Source organism: Trichomycterus rosablanca, chromosome 26, assembly GCF_030014385.1.
Source record: "Trichomycterus rosablanca isolate fTriRos1 chromosome 26, fTriRos1.hap1, whole genome shotgun sequence".
Lineage (NCBI taxonomy): Eukaryota > Metazoa > Chordata > Actinopteri > Siluriformes > Trichomycteridae > Trichomycterus > Trichomycterus rosablanca.
Window position 1 is genome coordinate 3,773,789 of NC_086013.1, and position 22,874 is coordinate 3,796,662.

Below are 22,874 nucleotides of genomic sequence, written 5' to 3' on the forward strand. Positions count from 1 at the left end.
AACACACACTAACACACCACCACCATGTCAGCGTCACTGCAGTGCTGAGAATCATCCACCACCTAAATAATACCTGCTCTGTGGTGGTCCTCTTGGGGTCCTGACCATTGAAGAACAGCATGAAAGGGGGTAACAAAGCATGCAGAGAAACAGATGGACTACAGTCAGTAATTGTAGAACTACAAAGTGTTTCTGGACAGTGAGTGTAGAAACAAGGAGGTGGTTTTAATGTTATGGCTGATCGGTGTAAAATCATCATGTTCTGTTTACAGTAAATAACCAGCAGAGCTGTTCAGTCCTCAGAATAAAAACACAAACAGGCAGTTATGAGTGAACGACCTCACAGACCGCCGCGCTGATTCCATTACGTTCATACCGGCGGAGTTTATGTTTCGCTAGCCCTCATTAGAATCTCATGAATATGCTGAGCAGACGCGGTCGCTTGTGGTGTAAACAGAGTTAGCGGGTCCTCCGACCACACACGGCTAAATAAGATACATCAGCCATGCCGTCCCAACTCATTTACCAAGCCGGCTAGTCGATCACGCGGGTTGGATCTTTATGAAATCTGGGACACTCATGAGCCAAAACATTAGGACCACCCAATGGTCATGAATGTATAGAAACTGGACATCAGACCAATGGAAGGAGGACAACTATTCCAAAGTACCCGGTTTTCTCCAAGTGTATCGTTAATTCTTGGAATAAATGGCACCAGGATGCACCGTAGGACCTCAAAACGTGCATAACTTGGCACCCAGGTGGCACAGGAGGATATTCCACTAGCACACCAGCGCTGTGATTCGAGCTTATATGTCGAAATTGCTACCAGTTGGGTGGGCGCCCTCAATTGGCCACTAGTCTGCTAGGTGGGATTAAAAAAAGAGGGCGGGGTCTTTGACACTGTGTAAACACTCTGGGTAGTAGCACCAGTTGCCTGTACATTTACATTTTGGCATTTAGCAGACAAGGGCCCAACAGTGGCAACCTGGTGGTGGTGGGGCTTGAACCAGCAACCTTTTGGTTACTAGTCCAGTACCTTAGCCATTAGGCTACAACTGCCCTACAGTACCGTAGCGGAGGAATGTGGAGATCAGGGCGTGACTCTCCATGCGCAAGACTGGCCTCATGCAAATCCATCAAAGTGTGGGTGAATAAGAAGTGGTCAATGGATTGATTCGCATAAGTCGGAAATATACCCTCTTCGGATGGGATCGGGGCTAACTTGACCACATGACTGTGGGAATTTGTGCCCATTCTGTCGGACTAAAGAAAAGAGGGCGGGGTCTTCGACGCTGTGTAAGGACCCTGGTTAGTAGGCCCAGTTGCCTGTACATTTACATTTTGGCATTTAGCAGACAAGGGCCCAACAGTGGCAACCTGGTGGTGGTGGGGCTTGAACCAGCAACCTTTTGGTTACTAGTCCTGTACCTTAGCCATTAGGCTACAACTGCCCTACAGTACAGTAGTGGAGGAATGCGGAGATCAGTGCATGACTCTCCATGTGCAAGACTGGACTCGTATGCGAATCCACCAAAGTGTGGGCGAATAAGAAGTGGTCGATGGATTGATACTTTGGAAATATACCCTCTTCGGATGGGATCGGGGCTAACTTGACGACATGACTGTGGGAATTTGTGCCAATTCAGTCAAAAGAGCAGCCACGCTAGACAATTTTGTGATCAGCCTTTTCAGAAGAGTGGGCAACTATCTTCTATCTTAATATTCTCTATCTTCTCTAAAGGGAGGGGTACCCATCCAGACCACCAAACAAGCGCCAGCCCGAGGCTGAGATCATAAGATCATGAGATCCAAACCCACCAGCAATGTTCAAGGCTTAAAGGTTTTTCTGACGCCAAACAATGCCCACAAGCAGCCTTTCAAAGCACCACGGCAGCTTAATCTAGTTATTCCGGCCATCACCGAGGCCCGGCATCTCCCCGCCGAAAACAATCGGGGGCAAAAAAAACCCCTTTTTCGAATGCTGACTGTAATGAATAGCGCTCTTGTGCGGCCAAGGTGGGCCTTAATCAGCCTAATCTGTTGGAATCGATGGCCCGGCTGATAGAATCTCGCGGACTTATTGAAGGAGCCGAGAGGAAGAATGTTCTCCTCGAGCCCCACTCATTCGCTGGCAAGGACAGTCTGGGTACTTCTTTAGACTCTGTTGTTATGGCGACTTGGCCTGGAGTTTTGGGGCACCATCGTCATGGAAACCGAAGGAAGAAAATGATGTGCGAGACCCAAATAGTGAAAGACAAAAGGCTTGTTTTCTCAGAGTCTTTGCTCTCTTTCCAGCTCGAGTCCAAGTTCGTATCGAATGACCGTGGGAGCTCTCAGGACACTCGGGAGTCGCCCGTGTGAGGAAAAAAAAAACCTAAAGTTTGAAAGTCATTAGCGGGCGTGGAGAAAGCCGAGGAGAATTAATATACACGCCGTTGAATGGGAAGTCCTCCAAGGCAAGATGCTGATAAAGCTCTTCTGTTTGCCCTCGAACTGATTCAGATTTGAGCGTAATTGTGTAAATCACTCGCACCGTGACTGAATCGGTCTGGATCTAAGCTCGGTCCACCTGATCAAAGACCTGTAGAGGAGACGGTGCCACCGGGAAACAATGGCTACAAGGGCAGGTTGGAGAGAACTGGAGCTCGTAGAGAAAGATCTTGTAGACTCAATTTAGCTCAATCTGGAATTTCTTTCAGTCCAGCATGATGGTTTCTCATCCAGGGCCATCTGAGGGCTCAAAGGTTGCTCATATTCAACCGAGATTTACAGTCTTGCTCAACACAAACTGAGATTTCTCTGGATTTCTTGAATCCTTTCACAATATCATGTACAGTAGATGGTAAAAGACCATTATTCACAGTCACGCCTATTTAACAGCAGTTCAACTGATTCAGATTTGACCGTAATTGTGTAAATGACTTGCACCGTGACTGAATCGGTCTGGATCTAAGCTCAATTTCTGGTCTACCTGATCACAGACCTGTAGAAGAGTCGTGCCACCGGGAAACAACGGCTACAAGGGCAGGTTGGAGAGAAATGGAGCTTGAAAGATCTTGAAGACTATTGTATCTTGTAAACTATTGTATTTTGTAAATATAAACAAGTTTAAAACTTGACGCCTGCAAAACACCTTAAAAAGTTGGGACAGAGGCATGTTTACCCCTGTGGTACATTAAATTCCCCATGAATTACACTTTCTTAACTAAGGATTTCTTCAATCTGTTCACAATATCATGTACAGTAGATGGTAAAAGACCCTTATTTGCAATCACACCTACTGTATTCAACACTGGTTTCTTGGTTTGCTCTACAAGGACTGAGATTTCACTGGATTTTTTGAATCTGTTCACAATATCATGTACAGTAGATGGTAAAAGACCATCATCATCATCATTTTCCTCAGTTGCTTTATCCTGGTCAGGGTTGAGTCCAGTTCAAACAATGTGTCATATTTGTGTTTTGGGAAGTGTTGCAGTGCTCTAGCAGCTCTCAACCTTGGGATTGGGACCCCACATGAGGAGATTCAGACTTCTGTGGGGGGTCTATAGGTCTGCTAAGGTCTATAATAGTTTAGGGTCCAACACGCTAACCTATTTGATTGGTGCTACCAGCCTGACCATGCTTTGCTTGTCTGATAGCTTGTGCGGGTGTTAGTCTGCGACTCTCCCAGGCCAGTGTGGGGCGGTGCAAGCAGCACTTATAATAGGGATTTGGAAATGACTGGATTGTGAGAAGAAAAATAAACTTTTATAATGGGGTCAGGAGCCAAATGGCACCAATACCGATCGGAATCTGCAATCCATCAATCCTTCTAATGGGGAGGATCTCAGAGGATCATTACCTGATTTTGCTAATTAACCATCATCCTTAAGGAACTCACTCCTCACTCAGGCGTTTGGAAATCACTCGAAGTCTTGAGTGTTTATTTTTATATAGCGCATTAAAAAAATAAATAAAACAAAGATGCCCGGTTTGGAAAGGGGTTGGAGACGCACCCGTTCCACCTCACATGAAGGTGAAACCGATGCACTTCATTTGTGACCATTCATCAACTTAGCCAGACACCTTCTCAGTCAATAGAGTCATTAGATTTCCCAGTGGGCTCAGTCTATCCATATTGCTTTGGTTTTTCGGGCTCGTTAAAGAGTTTTCAAAGTGAAATCAATCCCGTTTTGCAGGTCGGCAGAGGTGTGTGTGTGTGTGTGTGTGTGTGTGTGTGGGAATCAGACAGGTTTCATCTGTTGTGCCATATGTAGGGTGAATTTTCCTATAAACCTTGAGCTTGTCAGACGTCCCATTTTTATATGATCTGTATGTGATCCTGGCAGCTATAATAGCAGCCACTCTTTTGATTAGGCTGTCTGTCTGTCTGTCCGTCCGTCCGTCTACTTATCCATCCATCCATTCACATATCCATCCATCCATCTGTGTCTGTCTGTCTGTCTGTCTGTCTGTCTATCTATCTATCTATCTATCTATCTATCTATCTATCTATCTATCTATCTAGTCTGTCTATCTATCCTGTCTGTCTGTCTGTCTGTCTGTCTGTCTATATGTCTGTCTGTCTGTCTGTCTGGTCTGTCTATCTATCTATCTATCTATCTATCTATCTATCTATCTATCTATCTATCTATCTATCTATCTATCTATCTATCTATCTACACTGACACTGCTTATTTCAGTAATCTAGCTGCTGTATCTCACTAATTAGCCACACCCAAACACACAGTTTAAGAATTAAATAACTGTAGAGGTAAGTGGAGAGGCCGGGTGTTTCTGGTTTGGAGAGTTCATTTTTTGAGCTGCCACACCCTTTCAATAAAAAAACCTCTTTTTTAACCGTCCATCCATCTAACACTGGACGGCTGTGTGAATAATAGCATTGAGCAGTCTTTATTCCTGCTGAGAAACATCTGGAACATGGCTGTGCTTTAATACAGGTGAAGCTATTGTTATTTTAATAGGTGTGTGTGTGTGTGTGTGTGTGTGTGTGTGTGTATGTCCTGGGGTGTTGAGGATAAAAGTTGTGAAGAGTTGAAAACAGCTTCTCAAACCAAATCCATATGGTTATGACGTATACAATGTGATACACAGATGCTACAAGAAAGAATGTGGACACCAGAACATCACTTTCATATGCCATATGTGCTTGGTGAACATCTCACTTCAACACTGTGAATTATTATCGGTATTCATATGGACTCGCCCCTCTCACAGACCCTCCACCCCCTTCAGTTGCATCTGCATCCACTTTGTATCCATTCAGTCTATAAAGAATTTGAGTGGTCAGGTGACATTGGATGAAGGTCAGGGCTCGGGTCAGGACACTGGAGTAAAGCTGATGTCAGCGATTTTAAACACCGCTTAGCGACGGGTGTGGTCGATACACCTGAACTCAGTAATTACCACGGCTGTCCACATACCGAGTACTTCATTTTCCACCCGCCAAGCTAACGTAAGTAAGCAACCAGTCTGATAATTAAATCAGTATTGAAACAAGCACAGAACAGTCGGAAAGTCTTAGGACAGGACCAGTAAAAGTTTCCTCCTGCTTCAGAAGAGCCCCCGTGCCCTCTCGGCTGTACTTTGAAGAATAAAGCTGCGTTTCATCCTTTGTCCTTGGACGAGCCTTTCATAGCCCTCTCGTCCCCGAGCGAATTTAAATTCATCTATGGCTCTGTGTGCATCGTGACTCTTGAAATTAGGTACGAATCATAAACCGGGGAGAACGTTCACAGAGATTTGTTTACTCAGCCAATATTCGGACGCCTTTGATTCTATTTCGGAAACGAATGCTGTTACCTCAGTGTGACCTCATCTGAAAATGGTTCTCACCAGACTTTGACGCATGTCTGTCAGAAAGAGTGTCGATGTTCTGGTTCATTCCAGAGTTATTCAGTAGGGGCTGAGGTCAGGGCTCTCAGCAGGACATTGGAGTTTCTTTAAACTAGGCTTCTCCTGGATGCTGGAACAGGAAAGAGCCTTCCCTAAACTGTTGCTGTAAAGTTTGAAGCACATAAATCCATTGTTTGAAACTGTTGTGGCCGAGTGTCCTAATACTTTTGTCCATATAATGTATTTAATATCGGAAGCTGGGCTTAACAGTGGCAGTTTGACAGCTGGGATTCGAACCCTTAACCTTCAGATTGTACACTCAAATCCCTGACCACTGAGCTACTGAGCTGTTTTGTAATGAAGATAAATAGTCTAGGTGCACTTCAGACACCTTTATAGGTACAATGTGGGACAGTGGTAGCCCAGTGGGTAAAGCTTTGGGCTATCAATCAATAGGTTGAGGGTTCGAATCCCAGCTCTGTCATGCAGCCACTGTTGGGCCCTTGAGCAAGGCCCTTAACCCTCACGGCTCCAGGCATGCCATACAACCTGACCTTGCAATCAAAAGGTTAAGGGTTTGAGTCTTAGCCCTACTATATTGCCACTGTTGGGCCCTTGAGCAAGGCCCTTAACCCTCTCGGCACCAGGCGCACCATACAATGGCTGACCTTGCAATCAAAAGGTTATGGGTTCGAATCTTAGCCCTTCTACATTGCCACTGTTTGGCCCTTGAGCAAGGCCCTTAACCCTCTGTGCTCCCGGTGTGCCATAATCAAAAGGTTAAGGGTTCTAATCTTATTCCTTACTACATTGCCACTGTTGGGCCCTTGAGCAAGGCCCTTAACCCTCTCGGCTCCAGGCGCTGTACAATGACTGACCTTGTGAGGTAAGCCCAGTGGGTAGAGCTTTGGGCTATCAATCGAAAGGTTGAGAGATCGAATCCCAGCTCTGCCATGTTGCCACTGTTGAGCCCTGTCTGTTGTTATGCTCCCTCACTGATTAATCCTCATTACTTACTAAAGAATGGCATTTCCTGACCAGCCCAGAGGCCTTTCACAAAGCTAACGTTCACCTAGCCGGTGCCTGTTTCTCATGCTAATCGCTTCATTTGCAACCGTCGTTCCCCTCGCCCGCTCCGGCCCATGCTAACTCGCTCGCTAGCCAAGCCGCAGAAGGTTCAAGAGGTTCCGTTACACTCTTTCCATCATCCTCTCCGCAGAGCCCCGGCAGGGAACCCGAGTTCTTGTCGAGTCATGAAATCTTTAGAATTTAGAACTCCAGACCAGAGCTGTAATTCACCAAGTCTTGTAAAAGATGAAAAGGCGCTCGGAGTCCGGGCGCTCGGGGGAGCCGGGCCGGGCCGTTCCGCTCGGGTGCAGAATTGTTAGTCTCGGCTCGGAGACGGAGATAATAAAATCAGAGCTCGGTCCAATCTGGCTAATGTAGCTATATGTATCATTAAATTATCCGAACGAATGTTGCTTTCTTCCCGACTGCCGGTCCGTGATTTACCTTTCACGTGGCATCACCCGACGCTCGATCCCGTCGCTCTCCCGACGATTATTTCCTCCGGGCGCGTTTTAGCACGGGGATCGTAATGAAACTGTTCTTCTGGCCTCGTTTCTCTTCACGCCGCGTGCTCGAGGAGCAACTTATTAATTAACACCAGTCTCTGATCAATTTGCAGGGTAATTCGGAAGGCCGTAATCGACCTGGGTGTCGTTTTAGCAATTTCAAAACTTAAACGGACTTGAGGCAAGAGGATGCTGACAGAGTGAGTTAGTTACTTTCTGGATCCTTCCGTTGGGTCTTGAGGAGTCTGTAAGGTACCGAGTGTGTTACTCCCAGGTCCTTACATGGGAATCCTTGGAGTACTTGTGTCCTTCCACCTCCCAAATACTTGCTTCTCCTTGGTTTAAGTCCCTCAGAGTGCCAAATTGCGTACCCCTCATACATTTACATTTTCGGCATTTAGCAGGTGCCTTTATCCAAAGCGACTTACAGTACAGTTACACTATACAGTCTGAGCAAGTGAGGGTTAAGGGCCTTGCTCAAGGGCCCAACAGCAGCAACCTGGCAGTGGTGGGGCTTGAACCAGCAACCCTCTGATTATCAGTCCACTACCTTAACCACTAGGCTACAACTGGCCCGACCTCCAAAACCAAGAGCAAATATCACAGAAATGCTTCGACCAGCCAGCCAGCGGTCGCATTTGCAGCAGCATTGAGCAACCCAGTCAACCTCCCTCCCTCCCTCAGGCAGCCATTCATCTGTTGGACGCTCGGTCAGGTTCATAGCACAGCTGAGATTCCAACCTCAGAGCTCAAGATCCACCACAGTGGTGGTGCCCAATCGACTGAAATTTGCACCCGTTCACTATGATCCTAAATACGACTCGCTAAATGTAGCATACCTGATATCACAGATGACAAGCTTCCCTCATGGAGCTAAACAGTATTACCACACCACGGGTGTGTTCGAAAACCTAGTGAGCTGCCTTGCTGCCTACTTCCTACCTGGGCAGCTGCCTCAGTAGAGAGGATTCTAATAAGTCATCGACTTATAAGGCAGGTTATTCAAACGCGCTACGTAGACAGCGATTACATCGGGTTTCGCTTACTAAGCTAACACAGTTAGCATCATGCCATTCAAACCAATGGGATGAGGTGGCACAATGTGCTAGCATGTCAACTAACATCCTCCTCCAATTGTCCGAGCCCGAACTCTTAAATAAATACACTTGTACACGTTTATACAAATTAAAATTTCGGTTCCCCGCACTGTCCGCCATGGTTTTTTTTGTTTTTTTTCTGTGAGCAAAGTTGTGCCGCAATGAATGCTGGGATTGCCGCTAAGGCAGCATCGATGCGCACTCGTTCTTGAGTCAAAATACAGTTGAAATTTGAAGATACCTCAGTAGGGAGAATATTAAGGCATGTAGGATTTCGAACAGCCTCCTTCTTGGGAGCTAGCGCAGAGTGACGTAAAATGCGTCCATGTAGAGAGCACTAGGTTTTTCGAACACGCCCCGTATCAGAAGGCCGTCTCTTTTATAGCGAGCTCTAGGGATCTGCATCTGACAGATGTGCATCCTGTAACCCAGCACCACAGCGTCAGACCCCTTAGAGCCAAAGGCTTTGGTTTCCCATCTGCACCCCACACTCGAACTGCTCTTAACGACGGACATCATGCCTCGTCTCCAGCGAGCTCACCGCCCCGCAGCAGCCGGTGCGATGCTAATGCTAATGCCAAGTTCACACTACACGACTTTCCAAGTCGTCAGGTCGCCGTACAGTTCACACTACATGACCGGATCTCTTGTAATCGGGAGTCGGTGTGGTTTCAAGTCGGTGTGGCTTTCACTACACGACTGATCGGCGATAGGGGGTGACGCACTACACCATCTATCACCAACTGGAATCACAGACGAGCTTCTCTGGTCTTCCAAACTACGTTCTGTCACGAAAACACACGCGAGGTGACGAGAGGTTTAATGACACCACGTCCAAAAATACACGTCTACAAGTAGTGAACGATTGAAGTTTGTGTGCTGATGTGCAGCGTAAAATCAAGGAGGAAAAATGAATGAATCTGAGTGGATTTGGCTACGCGAACAGCAGTAGAGAACAATCAGGTCAGAAATACTGTAAAACTTGTGTGTGTGCTGATGTATTTTGATATAAACTATATTTTGCCCCTGTCCCACCTTTATACACTCCTCCCCTGAGTTTCCCCTCACACCGTATCTTGCGTTCTCATTGCCAATCGGGCAACTCAGATCCAGATATTTGACAAGCTAGAAATCTGCCTTTAAGTAGGGAGCAACGCTTCATCACTATGCCGGAAGCTGGCTGTAACATTAACCCATTGCGTGCGTTGCGGGTTAACATGGCCGGAGCGTTATTATTATTAGTCTTTTGTATGTTATTAATCTGATGTGCATGATTCTAGCGCTTTAAGGCATGATCGTGGGTTAAGATTTTGTGTTTTTGTTCTTTTTCTACATATTTTAGTGCCATAAGTATGGCATGGGCTTCTGCTCTGTAGATGGAGCTGGGTTGGGGTAACTTTTCTTTGTCTGTGTATCTTTTTGTAAATACAGCTGCTGTTGTCTGGCCTGTGGTTTTGGATCCATCTGTGTAGATTGGTAGGTGGTGGGTGGTGGGTTTTTTTCTCTGACTTTGAGAAAATTGTTAAGCTATATGTTTGGGTGTAAGGTTATATATATCAAACACAGTCATGGACAATTTAGTGTCTCCAATTCACCTCACTTGCACGTGGACTGTGGGAGGAAACCAGAGCTCCCGGAGGAAACCCACGCAGACACGGGGAGAACATGCAAACTCCACACAGAAAGGACCCGGACCGCCCCACCTGGGGATCGAACCCAGGACCTTCTTGCTGTGAGGCGACAGTGCTACCCACTTAGCCACCGTGCCGCCCCAAAAATCGTGTAGTGTGAACCAGGCGTAAGAAGTTTTTCCAGATCAGTCCACCTGCATTTCGGAGAGGCACCGGAGAAGCGCTCTTGGGTGGTTAATGGGTTTGTAATGGATTGGCTTTCAGAGGCATTAGCTCATCCCTTTAGGAGGTATTCATTTCTCGCTCTGCAGTCTACAACCGTGCCAAAGGTGCGCGGACCTCGGAGCCGGGGCGAAACTCGATCCGGCCGCTTACAATCAGAGCGCCTCGGTTGAATGCGATAGCAACCTTGAGCGAGATAATACAGCGGGAAGGAACTCGCCCCGAAAGAAACGTTAGCGACAGGCTGTGTTACAATCTCTCTTTGTGGTCGGGTAATAGAAATTGCGCTTTTACAAATCCTCCAGACGGCTGGCGGGATGCCAGCGTGATTGGAAGGTTTTAATAAGCCTACGAGCGCCGCGTTCGTGTTCTTAAAAATTCCTGATTTAGAGAGGAACGTCCTACATATGCAGATTTCTCTCTTTTCTCCGTGAGCTGTAAAGAAGCCAGAAGCCTGGAGGAAGTGTTTGAAGAGTGCCACCCCCTCCCCCTGCTTCATTTCATTATTCTTTAGCAACTCTTTTGGACGGGGCAGGAGCACAGAGCTAATTCGTCAGTGATCTTTCCCTCTAATCCCCCGATTCTCTCTCTCTCTGTGTCTCTCTCTCTCTCGGTGTCTCTCTCTCTGTGCCTAAAGGCGTTCGAGTAATGCAACCCTCCCCCAACACACCCCTCGAACACACACACGAAATCAAAGTGTCTGCCTCGACACGTCCAGCGGGAGAAGATAAATGCAGACAGGAGACTTTGCGCTCAGTTCGGTGTTGATGCCCCGGGAGGCCTCTGTGTGTGTGTTGTTGTTTTTTTTTTTTTTTTGCACCCAGGGACCCAAAGTGGCGATTATAGATCTGAAGCAAGGTGTGGTGAGACTGGGTGGAGGAGTCTGGTCTTTGTCTCCGAATGGGGAGGCAGGGAGGGAGCAAGAGAGAGAGGAAGGGAGTGACTAGAATTGCTAGGAGGAGTCAAACCCGGGAGCAGAAAGGCTTAGATCAGACACTTTCAGCATGCTACAGAGCGCGGGCCGGTCGCAGAAGTTCTCGGCGGGATTCTATACACCTCAGAGGGATAGTTTTTCAAAAGAAATTGGACAGGGATGGATTATAACTAAGGGAGCAACTTTGATCAACTTGGATTTGGAGGCTGTGTAGGAATGCTTGCTGATTAGGAGTTGACTCCGTTTGGATTGGACGATCAGGACGCTCTCACTTTGTTTTCATTGATCAGCGTGGTTGAACTTTGGAAATGTGGTTGTGCGGTTAACGACAGCCTCACAACCTTTGGTTTGAATCGTCCAGGATTCTCCCTTACTTTTTAACTGAAGAACTCAGTCGACTTGTAAAGACCCGATGTAGGAATACCGCCGGCTTTGATTTATTTAGGAATACCTGTTTCACGCCGACCGCCACGGACTGACCTCCGACCTCAGGCTGGATGTTTTAAGTTAAAAGCTCCCTTTGTGTGGGTCACGGATGCGTTTCGTTTGAGTCTCACCGCACAGAGTAATATGGGACAGTTTGTCGATCTACTGGACCGGGAGGACAGTCCGTGTCTCCTCTGTTCACTGCTGCTTCTGATAAGTATGTTGTATTTGTTTTGTACTGTCAGGTATCAATTCTGGACGTTTTGTTGTTTAACCAGGACCAGGACGAGAGCTGGTCTAGCAGGTTGTAAAAATGCGGTAATGTACCTCCTTGTTTCTACACACACTGTCCATTTTATCAGCTCCACTTACCATATAGAAACACTTTGTAGTTCTACAATTACTGACTGTAGTCCACCTGTTTCTCTACATGCTTTGTTAGCCCCCTTTCATGCTGTTCTTCAATGGTCAGGACCCCCACAGGACCACCACAGAGCAGGTATTATTTGGGTTGTGGATCATTCTCAGCATTGCAGTGACACTGACATGGTGGTGGTGTGTTAGTGTGTGTTGTGCTGGTATAAGTGGATCAGACACAGCACTGCTGCTGGAGTTTTTAAACACCTCACTGTCACTGCTGGATTGAGAATAGTCCACCAACCAAAAACATCCAGCCAACAGCGCCCCAAGGGCAGCGTCCTGTGACCTCTGATGAAGGTCTACAAGATGACCGACTCAAACAGCAGCAATAGATGAGCTACCAACTAGATAGGCGTGTCTAATAGAGTGGACAGTGAGTGGACACGGTATTTAAAAACTCCAGCACAACACACACTAACACACCACCACCATGTCAGTGTCACTGCAATGCTGAGAATGATCCACCACCCAAATAATACCTGCTCTGTGGTGGTCCTGTGGGGGTCCTGACCATTGAAGAACAGCATGAAAGGAGGCTAACAAAGCATGCAGATAAATAGATGGACTACAGTCAGTAATTGTAGAACTACAAAAATGGACAGTGTGTATAGAAACAAGGAGGTGGTGTTAATGTTGTGGCTGATCAGTGTAGAGTAATAATAGGTCACCGGGACAGAAGTGTAAACCGCACATGTAGGTGTCACATGGTGCAAGTGTCCTATTGGTTACAGGTAGAGAACCCTCAGGTTATGGGGCGTTAAATTAGTTATATTGGAAGCATGGAACGAGTGAACCCTTTTCCACCTTTCCTCCTTTATCTGTCTTGTACTGATTTGCTGTAAAGTGAAACCCGATATGTATTCACACCAAACATAACCTTCGTTTTTCCGCTCGTGTGTCAATATTCACTCATCATCTGATTTTGCTGCCGGGTTAAGCAATCCCAGCTCAGCCTGATGCCTCACATGTCTGATGTTTTCTCTCTCTCTCTCTCTCGTCTCTACAGTTGCAGGTAACGTTTCCCCTACCAGCTACGATGTCCTGCTCAATGCTCCTGCTGCTACCGCCACTTCCACCCCTCCAGACCTGTACCTTCCTGCCAGCTTTAAACTCTCCAACGCTCAACTAGCCTTCTTTCTGGAGGAAAGTCGAGCTCCGTCACGGGGCACCCCGGGCGGACACCCTCTTCACCGATCTGAGAGCTTTGTGGTCTTTCAGACTAAGGAATTACCCTCGGTCAACATTTCTCTGGGTCCGTTCACCCAGGACCAGACACTTTCCAAAGATCTCTTGCAGCCCTCGAGTCCCCTGGACATCCCGGGTAGGCTGACGGTCAACTGGAAAGTACGTGCTTTCATCGTACAGTCCAAGGTGTTCGCGAGCAACCCGCTCGTCCAGGTGCTCTTTTACATCGCGGGTCGGGACTGGGATGACTTCAAGGTCCAGGACAAGCTCCCCTGCGTGAGGCTGCACGCCTTCCGGGATGTCCGGGAGATCAAGACGTCCTGCAGGCTGCATGGCAACCTGGCGCAGTGCTTGGCCCAGCTGGACCTCCCGTCCACGTGGTTCAACCTCAACGTGGCGCCGCTGGGCCGCAGGAAGTCCTCCGCGACGGACGTCCTGGAGATGACCGGGGAGACCCGCCAGGCGGAGCTTTACTACACCCTTCACGATCCGGACAGCAAAGGGGAGTGCGGGGAGAGCAACCCCAGGCGAGGAGGAGGATCCAGGGGGGAAAGCTCGTCCCAGCAGCCTCTGCTTCGGATCGGGAGTATCAGCCTGTACCAGCCTAGTCAAGAGCAACTAGTAGTGGATAAAGAGTTGGACAAGAACCTCTTCCTAAGGCTGCCAGAGAAACCGCTGAAGCCTGGCGAGACTCTCAACATCTACCTGTACTTGGTGCCAAACTCCACAGTGGAACAGTTCACACTCAAGTAAGTGCCGTCACTTTTTTTCTCGACGCTTAGCTAGTTTACCGCTGGGAGCTCATTAGCAGAACAGAACATATGTATGAGGACACATGACAAACAGCCTCACGACACTCAGTTCAGCTCCTGTTGATGTATGATGTGCGGACATGGTTTGTATGCCATAGCTATATAAACAGGCAGTGGGCATCATACACCCTGACAACATGACAAATCACAGCTGGGTTGCCAGATACTTGAAAGAAAATCGAATTCATTTACAATCCAATCATGACCTTTATTGCTCTTGGAAAGAAATTGGATGTCGAATGCTTTGTAAACAGCAGTGGAGTCCGGAACAGGCCATAACAGGAAACAGAATGTGGTCCTGCAGGTCACAGAGAGGTGTAAACATGCAGTAATAACATACCAGGTACTAAGTGGCGTAACGTTAGATGTCTTAACGTGCTAATTTTAAGTTTTCCTGTTCGAATTGGCACTTTTTATTCAAAGCGACGTACAACTGTAACTATATATAACTAAGCATTAGAGGCCTTGCTTATGGGCTTGATCCAGCAACCCTCTGATTGAGGGCAACAGTTTGGGGAAGGCCCGTTGTGGGGGAGGGGTGGGTATAATCCTGGCATACTTACTTGGGATTGAACCTGGATCCCGTGTGGCGAGCAACAGTGCTATTCCTGAACCACCAATTCTAAAAAAAAAATTGGTGGCAACAGTTTGGGGAAGGCCCTTTTCTGATTTAGCATGACTGTCCCAGTACACAAAAACGAATCTCCAGTGGCCTGGACAGAATCCTGACCTCAACTTTATTCAAACCTTTTAGGGTCGTAGTGGAATATCAATCGCCAGTCAGGTGATGACCTCAAAAACGTAGGTTCGATTGATCAGTTAGGTCTTCCCCCCTTCTTTTTGGGCGGGGTGGAGGTATAATCTTGGCATATTTACTCGTCCCGAGTGTCCCAGTGCACAAAGCGAATCTCCAGTGGACTGGACAGAATCCTGATCTCAACTTTATTCAAACCTTTTAGGGTCGTAGCGGAATAAAGATGACGACCTCAGAAATGTAGGTTTGATTCATTAGTTCGCTCGTCCGTTTTTTGGAAAGGGGGTTGGGGGGGGGGGGGGGTATAATCCTGGCATACTATTCTGCTCTTGTTATATATGTAACATTCATTCATTTTCTTATCCGCTTATCCAATCAGGGTCGTGTGTGTGTGTGTGTGTGTGGGGGGGGGGTGGCGTGGGGGGGGGGGGGTGCTGGAGCCTATCCCAGCTTTTCAATGGGCGCAAGGCACATAGTAACACCCTGGACGGGGCGCCAGGCCATGGCAGGGCAGACACACACACACATACACACACACACATTCACCTATTGGGTGAATTCAGTGTCTCCAATTAACCTGACTGCATGTTTTTGGACTGTGGGGGAACTCCGCACAGAAAGGACCCGGACCGCCCCGCCTGGGGATCGAACCCAGGACCTTCTTTTTTGATGTGAGGCGAGAGTGCTATCCACCGAGCCACCGTGCCGGCCCATATATTGAACATCTATAGGAATATTTTTGATTCCTGGCTCTAAACTAAACAGTAAAACTAACAAAATAAAACCTTTTATTTACAGCGAGCGTACGTCTACGTTCACCAACAAGCCTCGAGAAAGAACATTTGATGAGGCGCATAAAGAGATACGAGGACGCGCCCGATTCCCTTTTCTCTCCCGCTTCTGCTTTTATCCTTCATATTCATTTGCACTAGTGAATTTATCCTCACCGTATCACCTACGCCTGAAACGCTCGGTTACCATGGAAATCCCATCACGGCAACAGTAGTCTGTTTATTATTTTGCACCCCGGTTTTTCTTTCCCCCCCCATCCGAGCCATATCCTTTTCGGATAGACGTCATTGTTTATTCACACGTTAGGCACCTGGAGCTTTTGTGAAGTGATAATTCAGCCCGTCGTTTTGTTCCCCCGCTCGCGTAAGATGTCGCCGATCGGCCGGGACGTTTCGCTCTCCAGTTTTGAAGTGGAATAATGAAACGCTACTGGCTTTATGTTTTAGCACGTGGCTTGGCGGGGATCTGATAAATGTACAGTCGGCCTTCGTAAATGATATAAAAGCGGTTCGTATAATGATACTTTCTGAATGAGTTGTCGCTTAGCCCTTGGAGACCACTGTCGCACGTTTCCTTTATTTGGCTTGCACTGTCGTTCGGTGGAGTCCTAGAGCTTAAGAAATAGCTGTTTTATGCATTTTCTCCCCATTTTCCTCCCGATTTAACGACTCAGTTTGTCTTCCGCTGCTGAGAGATACCAGATTGCATCCGAGGAGAGCACGTCGCTGTACACGCCTCTTCCGACACGTGTATTCTGCACAGGCGTCTCTTCCGCCAAGCAGGGTCCTTACACAGCGTATGAAGAAACAACCACCCACACATAGTCCGGCCCCCAACCTGCAGATACGGTCGCCGATAAGTTATGCCCGCCAGAACAAAGAGTTTCAAACCAAGGAGTTCAGAATCTCGGCGCTGGTGTGCTAGCGGTGTACCCCGCTGCGCCACCTGGGCGCCCTTAGATGTTTTCATTTAAAGCATTTCAGGATTTTTGTGGAATGAGTTGTCGCTTAGCCCTTGGAGACACCACGGTTGCACGTTTCCTTTTTTGCCTGCAATTCGTCGACTGGTTTATTGAGTATCCAAGGTGGCGGTGATATACGCGTTCGATAACTTTGTTCTTTGAATGATCAGGTTCCCATTATTCCATCAATCAGATTAGCCAACCTAGGCTCCCAGTTTGGTCTGGAAGTCACAGCCCCCTGCTACACAGTCGCCAGAACGTGTCGTCTACTATCCATGATATCAACCCTTCCCTGTCCAGGTCCCTTGACCAGTCAGCAGAGGTCACCATTGTGGTCGCAATAGGAACCCCGATCGACCATCCATCCCATCAGACACAGCCAATCTTGTCTCAAACTTAAGCACCTTAAGAGCTCAGCAGGGGTTGGGGTATTGTTTTAGGCTGCTCCACCACCCGAGCACCCTGGTGATCGTTCCTATGACCTCACGGGTACTTGGTAGCAGAATTAGACAGCTTGTGTATTTCAAATGTATTTGACTCAGGGGAAAGTACCTGTAAGTGGTACTTAACACATCACTGCTAATAGCACAGTAGGTATAAGGTATGGGGTAAGCACAGACTTCCAGCAGAGCTACTGCGATCGTGGTATCGGCATACCGACCTCAAACATGCAATTTTCAGTGATTACACCTCCTTGATTGGCTGAATTAGCTCTCTCATGCAGACATTCCCCACCAGTCACACTCCTCTCGATCAATGCCACATAGATCACAGGCTCTCGGATCGTTACTTGCCCACCCGCTTCATTCGCCTCTATTTGCTTGATTTTGTGAGTAGTGTCCACCTGAAATGTGGCCCTCTGCTCCGGTCATGACTGAAAAGCCATCTAGGACCGGACAGCAGTGAAGCTTTAGGCACAAACACATTTGTGGACGGAATTTAACAAAACCGCCGCTTCGCACTCGTCCTCGTTTAACATCCCGGTTTATTATTCAGACGGAGTCTGACGGGCTCTGCTCCTCCGACCACTTGAGTCGAGATAAAGGCGGAGAAATAAAGTCGTCGGTAACATTTAGAAAGCCGCTAATCTTAAAGTTTAAATGCGGCTTGACATTTTCGACATTCAAAGGAAAGCAAACTTTATCCTTTTATTTTTATCAAGACATATTGGTGAAAAGTGAAATTCCTCGAAATTTTGTTGCCTTTCTTTGAAAGGTTACATTCACTGATCAGCCAAAACATTTGGACCCCCCACCCACCCACCCAAAATGCCTGTCTTGTAATGGTAGTTACACATGGTAGTTTATATGTTAAATGCAGCAGATGTGCGGCATAAAGACCTGAACCATGATGACCTACCAACAGTGGTCCAAGGAGGGGCAAACCACACATCGCGGACTGATTGGGCGGCTAGGACATAGTATTGACACCATATAGGAGCACTTTGTAGTTCTACAATTACTGACTGTAGTCCATCAGTTTCTCTGCATGCTTTGTTAGCCCCCTTTCATGCTGTTCTTCAATGGTCAGGACCCCCACAACCCACCACAGAGCAGGTATTATTTAGGTGGTGGATCATTCTCAGCACTGCGGTGACACTGACATGGTGGTGGTGTGTTAGTGTGTGTTGTGCTGGTATGTCCACTCACTGTCCACTCTATTAGACACTCCTACCTATAGTTGATCCACCTTGTAGATGTGAAGTCAGAGACGATCGCTCATCTATTGATGCTGTTTGAGTCAGTCATCTTCTAGACCTTCATCAGTGGTCACAGGACGGCTGGATATTTTTGGTTGGTGGACTATTCTCAGTCCAGCAGGGACAGTGAGGTGTTTAAAAACTCCAGCAGCGCTGCTGTGTCTGATCCACTCATACCAGCACAACACACTAACACATCACCACCATGTCAGTGTCACTGCAGTGCTGAGAATCATCCACCACCTAAATAATACCTGCTCTGTGGTGGTCCTGTGGGGGTCCTGACCATTGAAGAACAGCATAGATGGACTAAAGTCAGTAATTGTAGAACTACAAAGTGCTTCTATATGGTAAGTGAAGCTGATAACATGGACAGTGTGAGTAGAAACGAGGAGGTGGTTTTAATGTTATGGTTGATCGGTGTAACCCAGTAGAAGGTGGCGATTTGAGGACCTGGGTTTGACTTTCGCCTCGGTCGCTGTATTGGTTCTAGGGGTGAGTGAATAAATGCCACCTTGTTTAATCCTCCCATGAGCTCAAAAACTTCACTGCAGCCCTTACCAGAATAATAAAGACAAACCGATGACTGAATTATTAATTATTAATAAATTCCAGCATATTTTGCCCACATTGTAATCTGAAACAGCATCAAATAGCAGGAATAAAAGCTTCCTACTCTAATTATGCCACAAAATATGTAACACCCGTCCGCTTTTATAACCCGAATCTTAGATCTTTAAACAAGTTGTTTTGCATTTTGGCTCTTCAGTGTTTTTCATCTTTGTTAATTGGGTCTTTTTGGTATGCAGGCTTTTTCTAGATAGCAAAAAATTAACACTGATAATTCAACTGTCCTGACATCATTTGAACTCACTCAATACAGGCGGCTGAACATGAATATGCTTTTATAATTACAGATACAGTTTTATACAGTTGTATACCTTTGTTTATACCTTTGTTGATCTAATGCTCTATATATCGTTAAATTAAAGGGCAGTGATAGCTCAGCGGTTAAGGTACTGGACTAGTAATCTAAAGGTTGCCGGTTCAAGTCTCACCACCGCCAAGTTGCCACTGTTGGGCCCCTGAGCAAGGCCCTTAACCCTTAAAAAAAATTGTGTTCAGTCATAACTGTAAGTCGCTTTGGATAAAAGCGTCTGCTAAATGCTGAAAATGTAAATGTAAATGTAAATTAAGTCCCTCTGTGCGCCGAGCTGCCCGGAACCAATCGGCGCCCTTGTTGGGTTCCGGTTTGAAACGGGAGAGGAATGCTTTTAAGTCTAATTTGGTTTAATTGTATTAAGCTGGAAGAGAAACCGTCCACTCATGACCGGCATCGATAGACGGGTTACAGGGCATATGCTGTATTCGCAAGCGTCCGTGAACTTGAGACACGGATTTGACCGTCCGAAGCCTGTCTGAAAACAGCGGGTGCACTCCAGACATAATAATATAATAAACAACAAGGTATTTTTGTTTTATTTGTTCGTATAGTTGATTTTCAATTGTAATCAAATCAATTGTTTTGTTTCTTTTCTCCGATTCCCCCCCCCCAATTTTCTCCCCTAATTTAGTCATATCCAATTACCCTGATTACACTACGCTTCACCTCTACCGATAGAATCCTCCACTGCTGACTGCCCCCTCCGACACGTGTGCAGTACCGACTGCATCTTTTCACCTGCACGAGGCGAGTTCATATGCGGATCAGCCTTGTGCACGGAGAGCCACACCCTGATCAGCATTGTTCCCCCAACTCTGCACAGAGGTCGTAATTGCACCAATTATACGGGACTCTGGTCCGGCCCATCCCACCCTGTATGAACAACAGCCGGTCGTTGATCATGTGGACTCCCAGCATGAAGTACACTAGCCAACTACTGCTGAGATCTGGGAATCCAGGGTTCGAAACTTAGCCTTGCTATCAGTCGGTTCAGCATCTTGATGGAAATTATTAGCAAATGGCCGAGAGGAGGTGGCCAAAACGGTCGAACCATTGGGAGGTGCACTTGTCAGTGTGTTTTTTCAGTGCTGGTCCCAATCCCGGATAAAAATCCACCATGGCGCCCCCTAAATTCAGGAGTAGCAAGAAAAAAAAAAAAAAAATATATATATATATATACAGTGTATCACAAAAGTGAGTACACCCCTCACATTTTTGCAAATATTTTATTATATCTTTTCATGGGACAACACTATAGACATGAAACTTGGATATAACTTAGAGTAGTCAGTGTACAGCTTGTATAGCAGTGTAGATTTACTGTCTTCTGAAAATAACTCAACACACAGCCATTAATGTCTAAATGGCTGGCAACATAAGTGAGTACACCCCACAGTGAACATGTCCAAATTGTGCCCAAAGTGTCAATATTTTGTGTGACCACCATTATTATCCAGCACTGCCTTAACCCTCCTGGGCATGGAATTCACCAGAGCTGCACAGGTTGCTACTGGAATCCTCTTCCACTCCTCCATGATGACATCACGGAGCTGGTGGATGTTAGACACCTTGAACTCCTCCACCTTCCACTTGAGGATGCGCCACAGGTGCTCAATTGGGTTTAGTCCATCACCTTTACCTTCAGCTTCCTCAGCAAGGCAGTTTTCATCTTGGAGGTTGTGTTTGGGGTCGTTATCCTGTTGGAAAACTGCCATGAGGCCCAGTTTTCGAAGGGAGGGGATCATGCTCTGTTTCAGAATGTCGCAGTACATGTTGGAATTCATGTTTCCCTCAATGAACTGCAGCTCCCCAGTGCCAGCAACACTCATGCAGCCCAAGACCATGATGCTACCACCACCATGCTTGACTGTAGGCAAGATACAGTTGTCTTGGTACTTCTCACCAGGGCGCCGCCACACATGCTGGACACCATCTGAGCCAAACAAGTTTATCTTGGTCTTGTCAGACCACAGGGCATTCCAGTAATCCATGTTCTTGGACTGCTTGTCTTCAGCAAACTGTTTGCGGGCTTTCTTGTGCGTCAGCTTCCTTCTGGGATGACGACCATGCAGACCGAGTTGATGCAGTGTGCGGCGTATGGTCTGAGCACTGACAGGCTGACCTCCCACGTCTTCAACCTCTGCAGCAATGCTGGCAGCACTCGTGTGTCTATTTTTTAAAGCCAACCTCTGGATATGACTCCGAACACGTGGACTCAACTTCTTTGGTCGACTCTGGCGAAGCCTGTTCCGAGTGGAACCTGTCCTGGAAAACCGCTGTATGACCTTGGCCACCATGCTGTAGCTCAGTTTCAGGGTGTTAGCAATCTTCTTATAGCCCAGGCCATCTTTGTGGAGAGCAACAATTCTATTTCTCACATCCTCAGAGAGTTCTTTGCCATGAGGTGCCATGTTGAATATCCAGTGGCCAGTATGAGAGAATTGTACCCAAAACACCAAATTTAACAGCCCTGCTCCCCATTTACACCTGGGACCTTGACACATGACACCAGGGAGGGACAACGACACATTTGGGCACAATTTGGACATGTTCACTGTGGGGTGTATTCACTTATGTTGCCAGCTATTTAGACATTAATGGCTGTGTGTTGAGTTATTTTCAGAAGACAGTAAATCTACACTGCTATACAAGCTGTACACTGACTACTCTATGTTATATCCAAGTTTCATGTCTATAGTGTTGTCCCATGAAAAGATATAATGAAATATTTGCAGAAATGTGAGGGGTGTACTCACTTTTGTGATACACTGTATATATATATATATACGGTATATATATATTTTGGAACTAACACTGGTTAAAATGGTTATGAAATGGTTTTCGTACAAGCTGGTACATTTGATCACACAAAGCTGCACAGTTATGTGCTTTTACTCTCTGATAATTATAACCTTTGTTCCCTGTACGTATTACGTTTATTTCAAACCTGCTGTACCAACTGGTTTGTCAACATGAGTGTGTATATTATCACAAGGTGTTGGATAACAATTTTTAATCTCAGCTCTGGCATCCGGCTAGGCTGGGCTGGGCTGGGCGGCCACATGAACAACGATTGGCTGTTGTTCAGGGATGCAATTCTGAACTCTGCTGGCGGAGTTGGGGAATAATGCGGATCGGGGTGTGGCTCTCCGCGCACAAGGCTGATCCGCATATGAACTCGCCTCGGGCGGGTGAAAAGATGCAGTCGGTACTGCACACGTGTCGGAGGGGGCGTGTGTGATTTGCGAAGCTCCTCGGTAAGCAGTGGAGGGTTGTATCGGTAGAGGTGAAGCGTAGCACAATCAGGGGAACTGGATGTGACTAAATTAGGTGAGAAAATTATTAATGTGGAAAAGGATTTAAAAATCACAGTGTTTTTTATGGTATTTTGTTATAGCCGTTGCCTCATGCGCTACATCCTGCGTCCCAATGCGTCGGCATTAAAATTACCAGCGTATCAAACACCCAGATTAGCTTTCTGTCCGCGTCACAAAATCCACTCCCAAATGTTTTCCTAATGCCAGGTGTTGGCAGGGGCCACGGCCCTGCTCGACTATCCGTCACCGTTAGAATTAATTTCCCG

At 46.9% G+C, this 22,874-nt stretch overlaps 1 protein-coding gene across 2 annotated transcripts in view; it reads left to right on the forward strand.

Annotated features, from left to right (window-relative positions):
- Positions 1–22,874, forward strand: part of tmem132e (transmembrane protein 132E) — a 233,615-nt gene that overhangs the window by 155,832 nt on the left and 54,909 nt on the right. Inside the window, exons 1-2 of one of the 2 annotated variants that reach the window (XM_062988561.1) lie at positions 11,606–11,942; positions 13,152–14,079. In XM_062988561.1, coding sequence (XP_062844631.1) covers positions 11,870–11,942; positions 13,152–14,079 — 1,001 coding nt within the window. In that variant the 5' untranslated portion in view covers positions 11,606–11,869. Of the gene's footprint in view, positions 1–11,605; positions 11,943–13,151; positions 14,080–22,874 lie in introns of those variants that run through there. The other variant, XM_062988560.1, reaches the window with a different exon arrangement.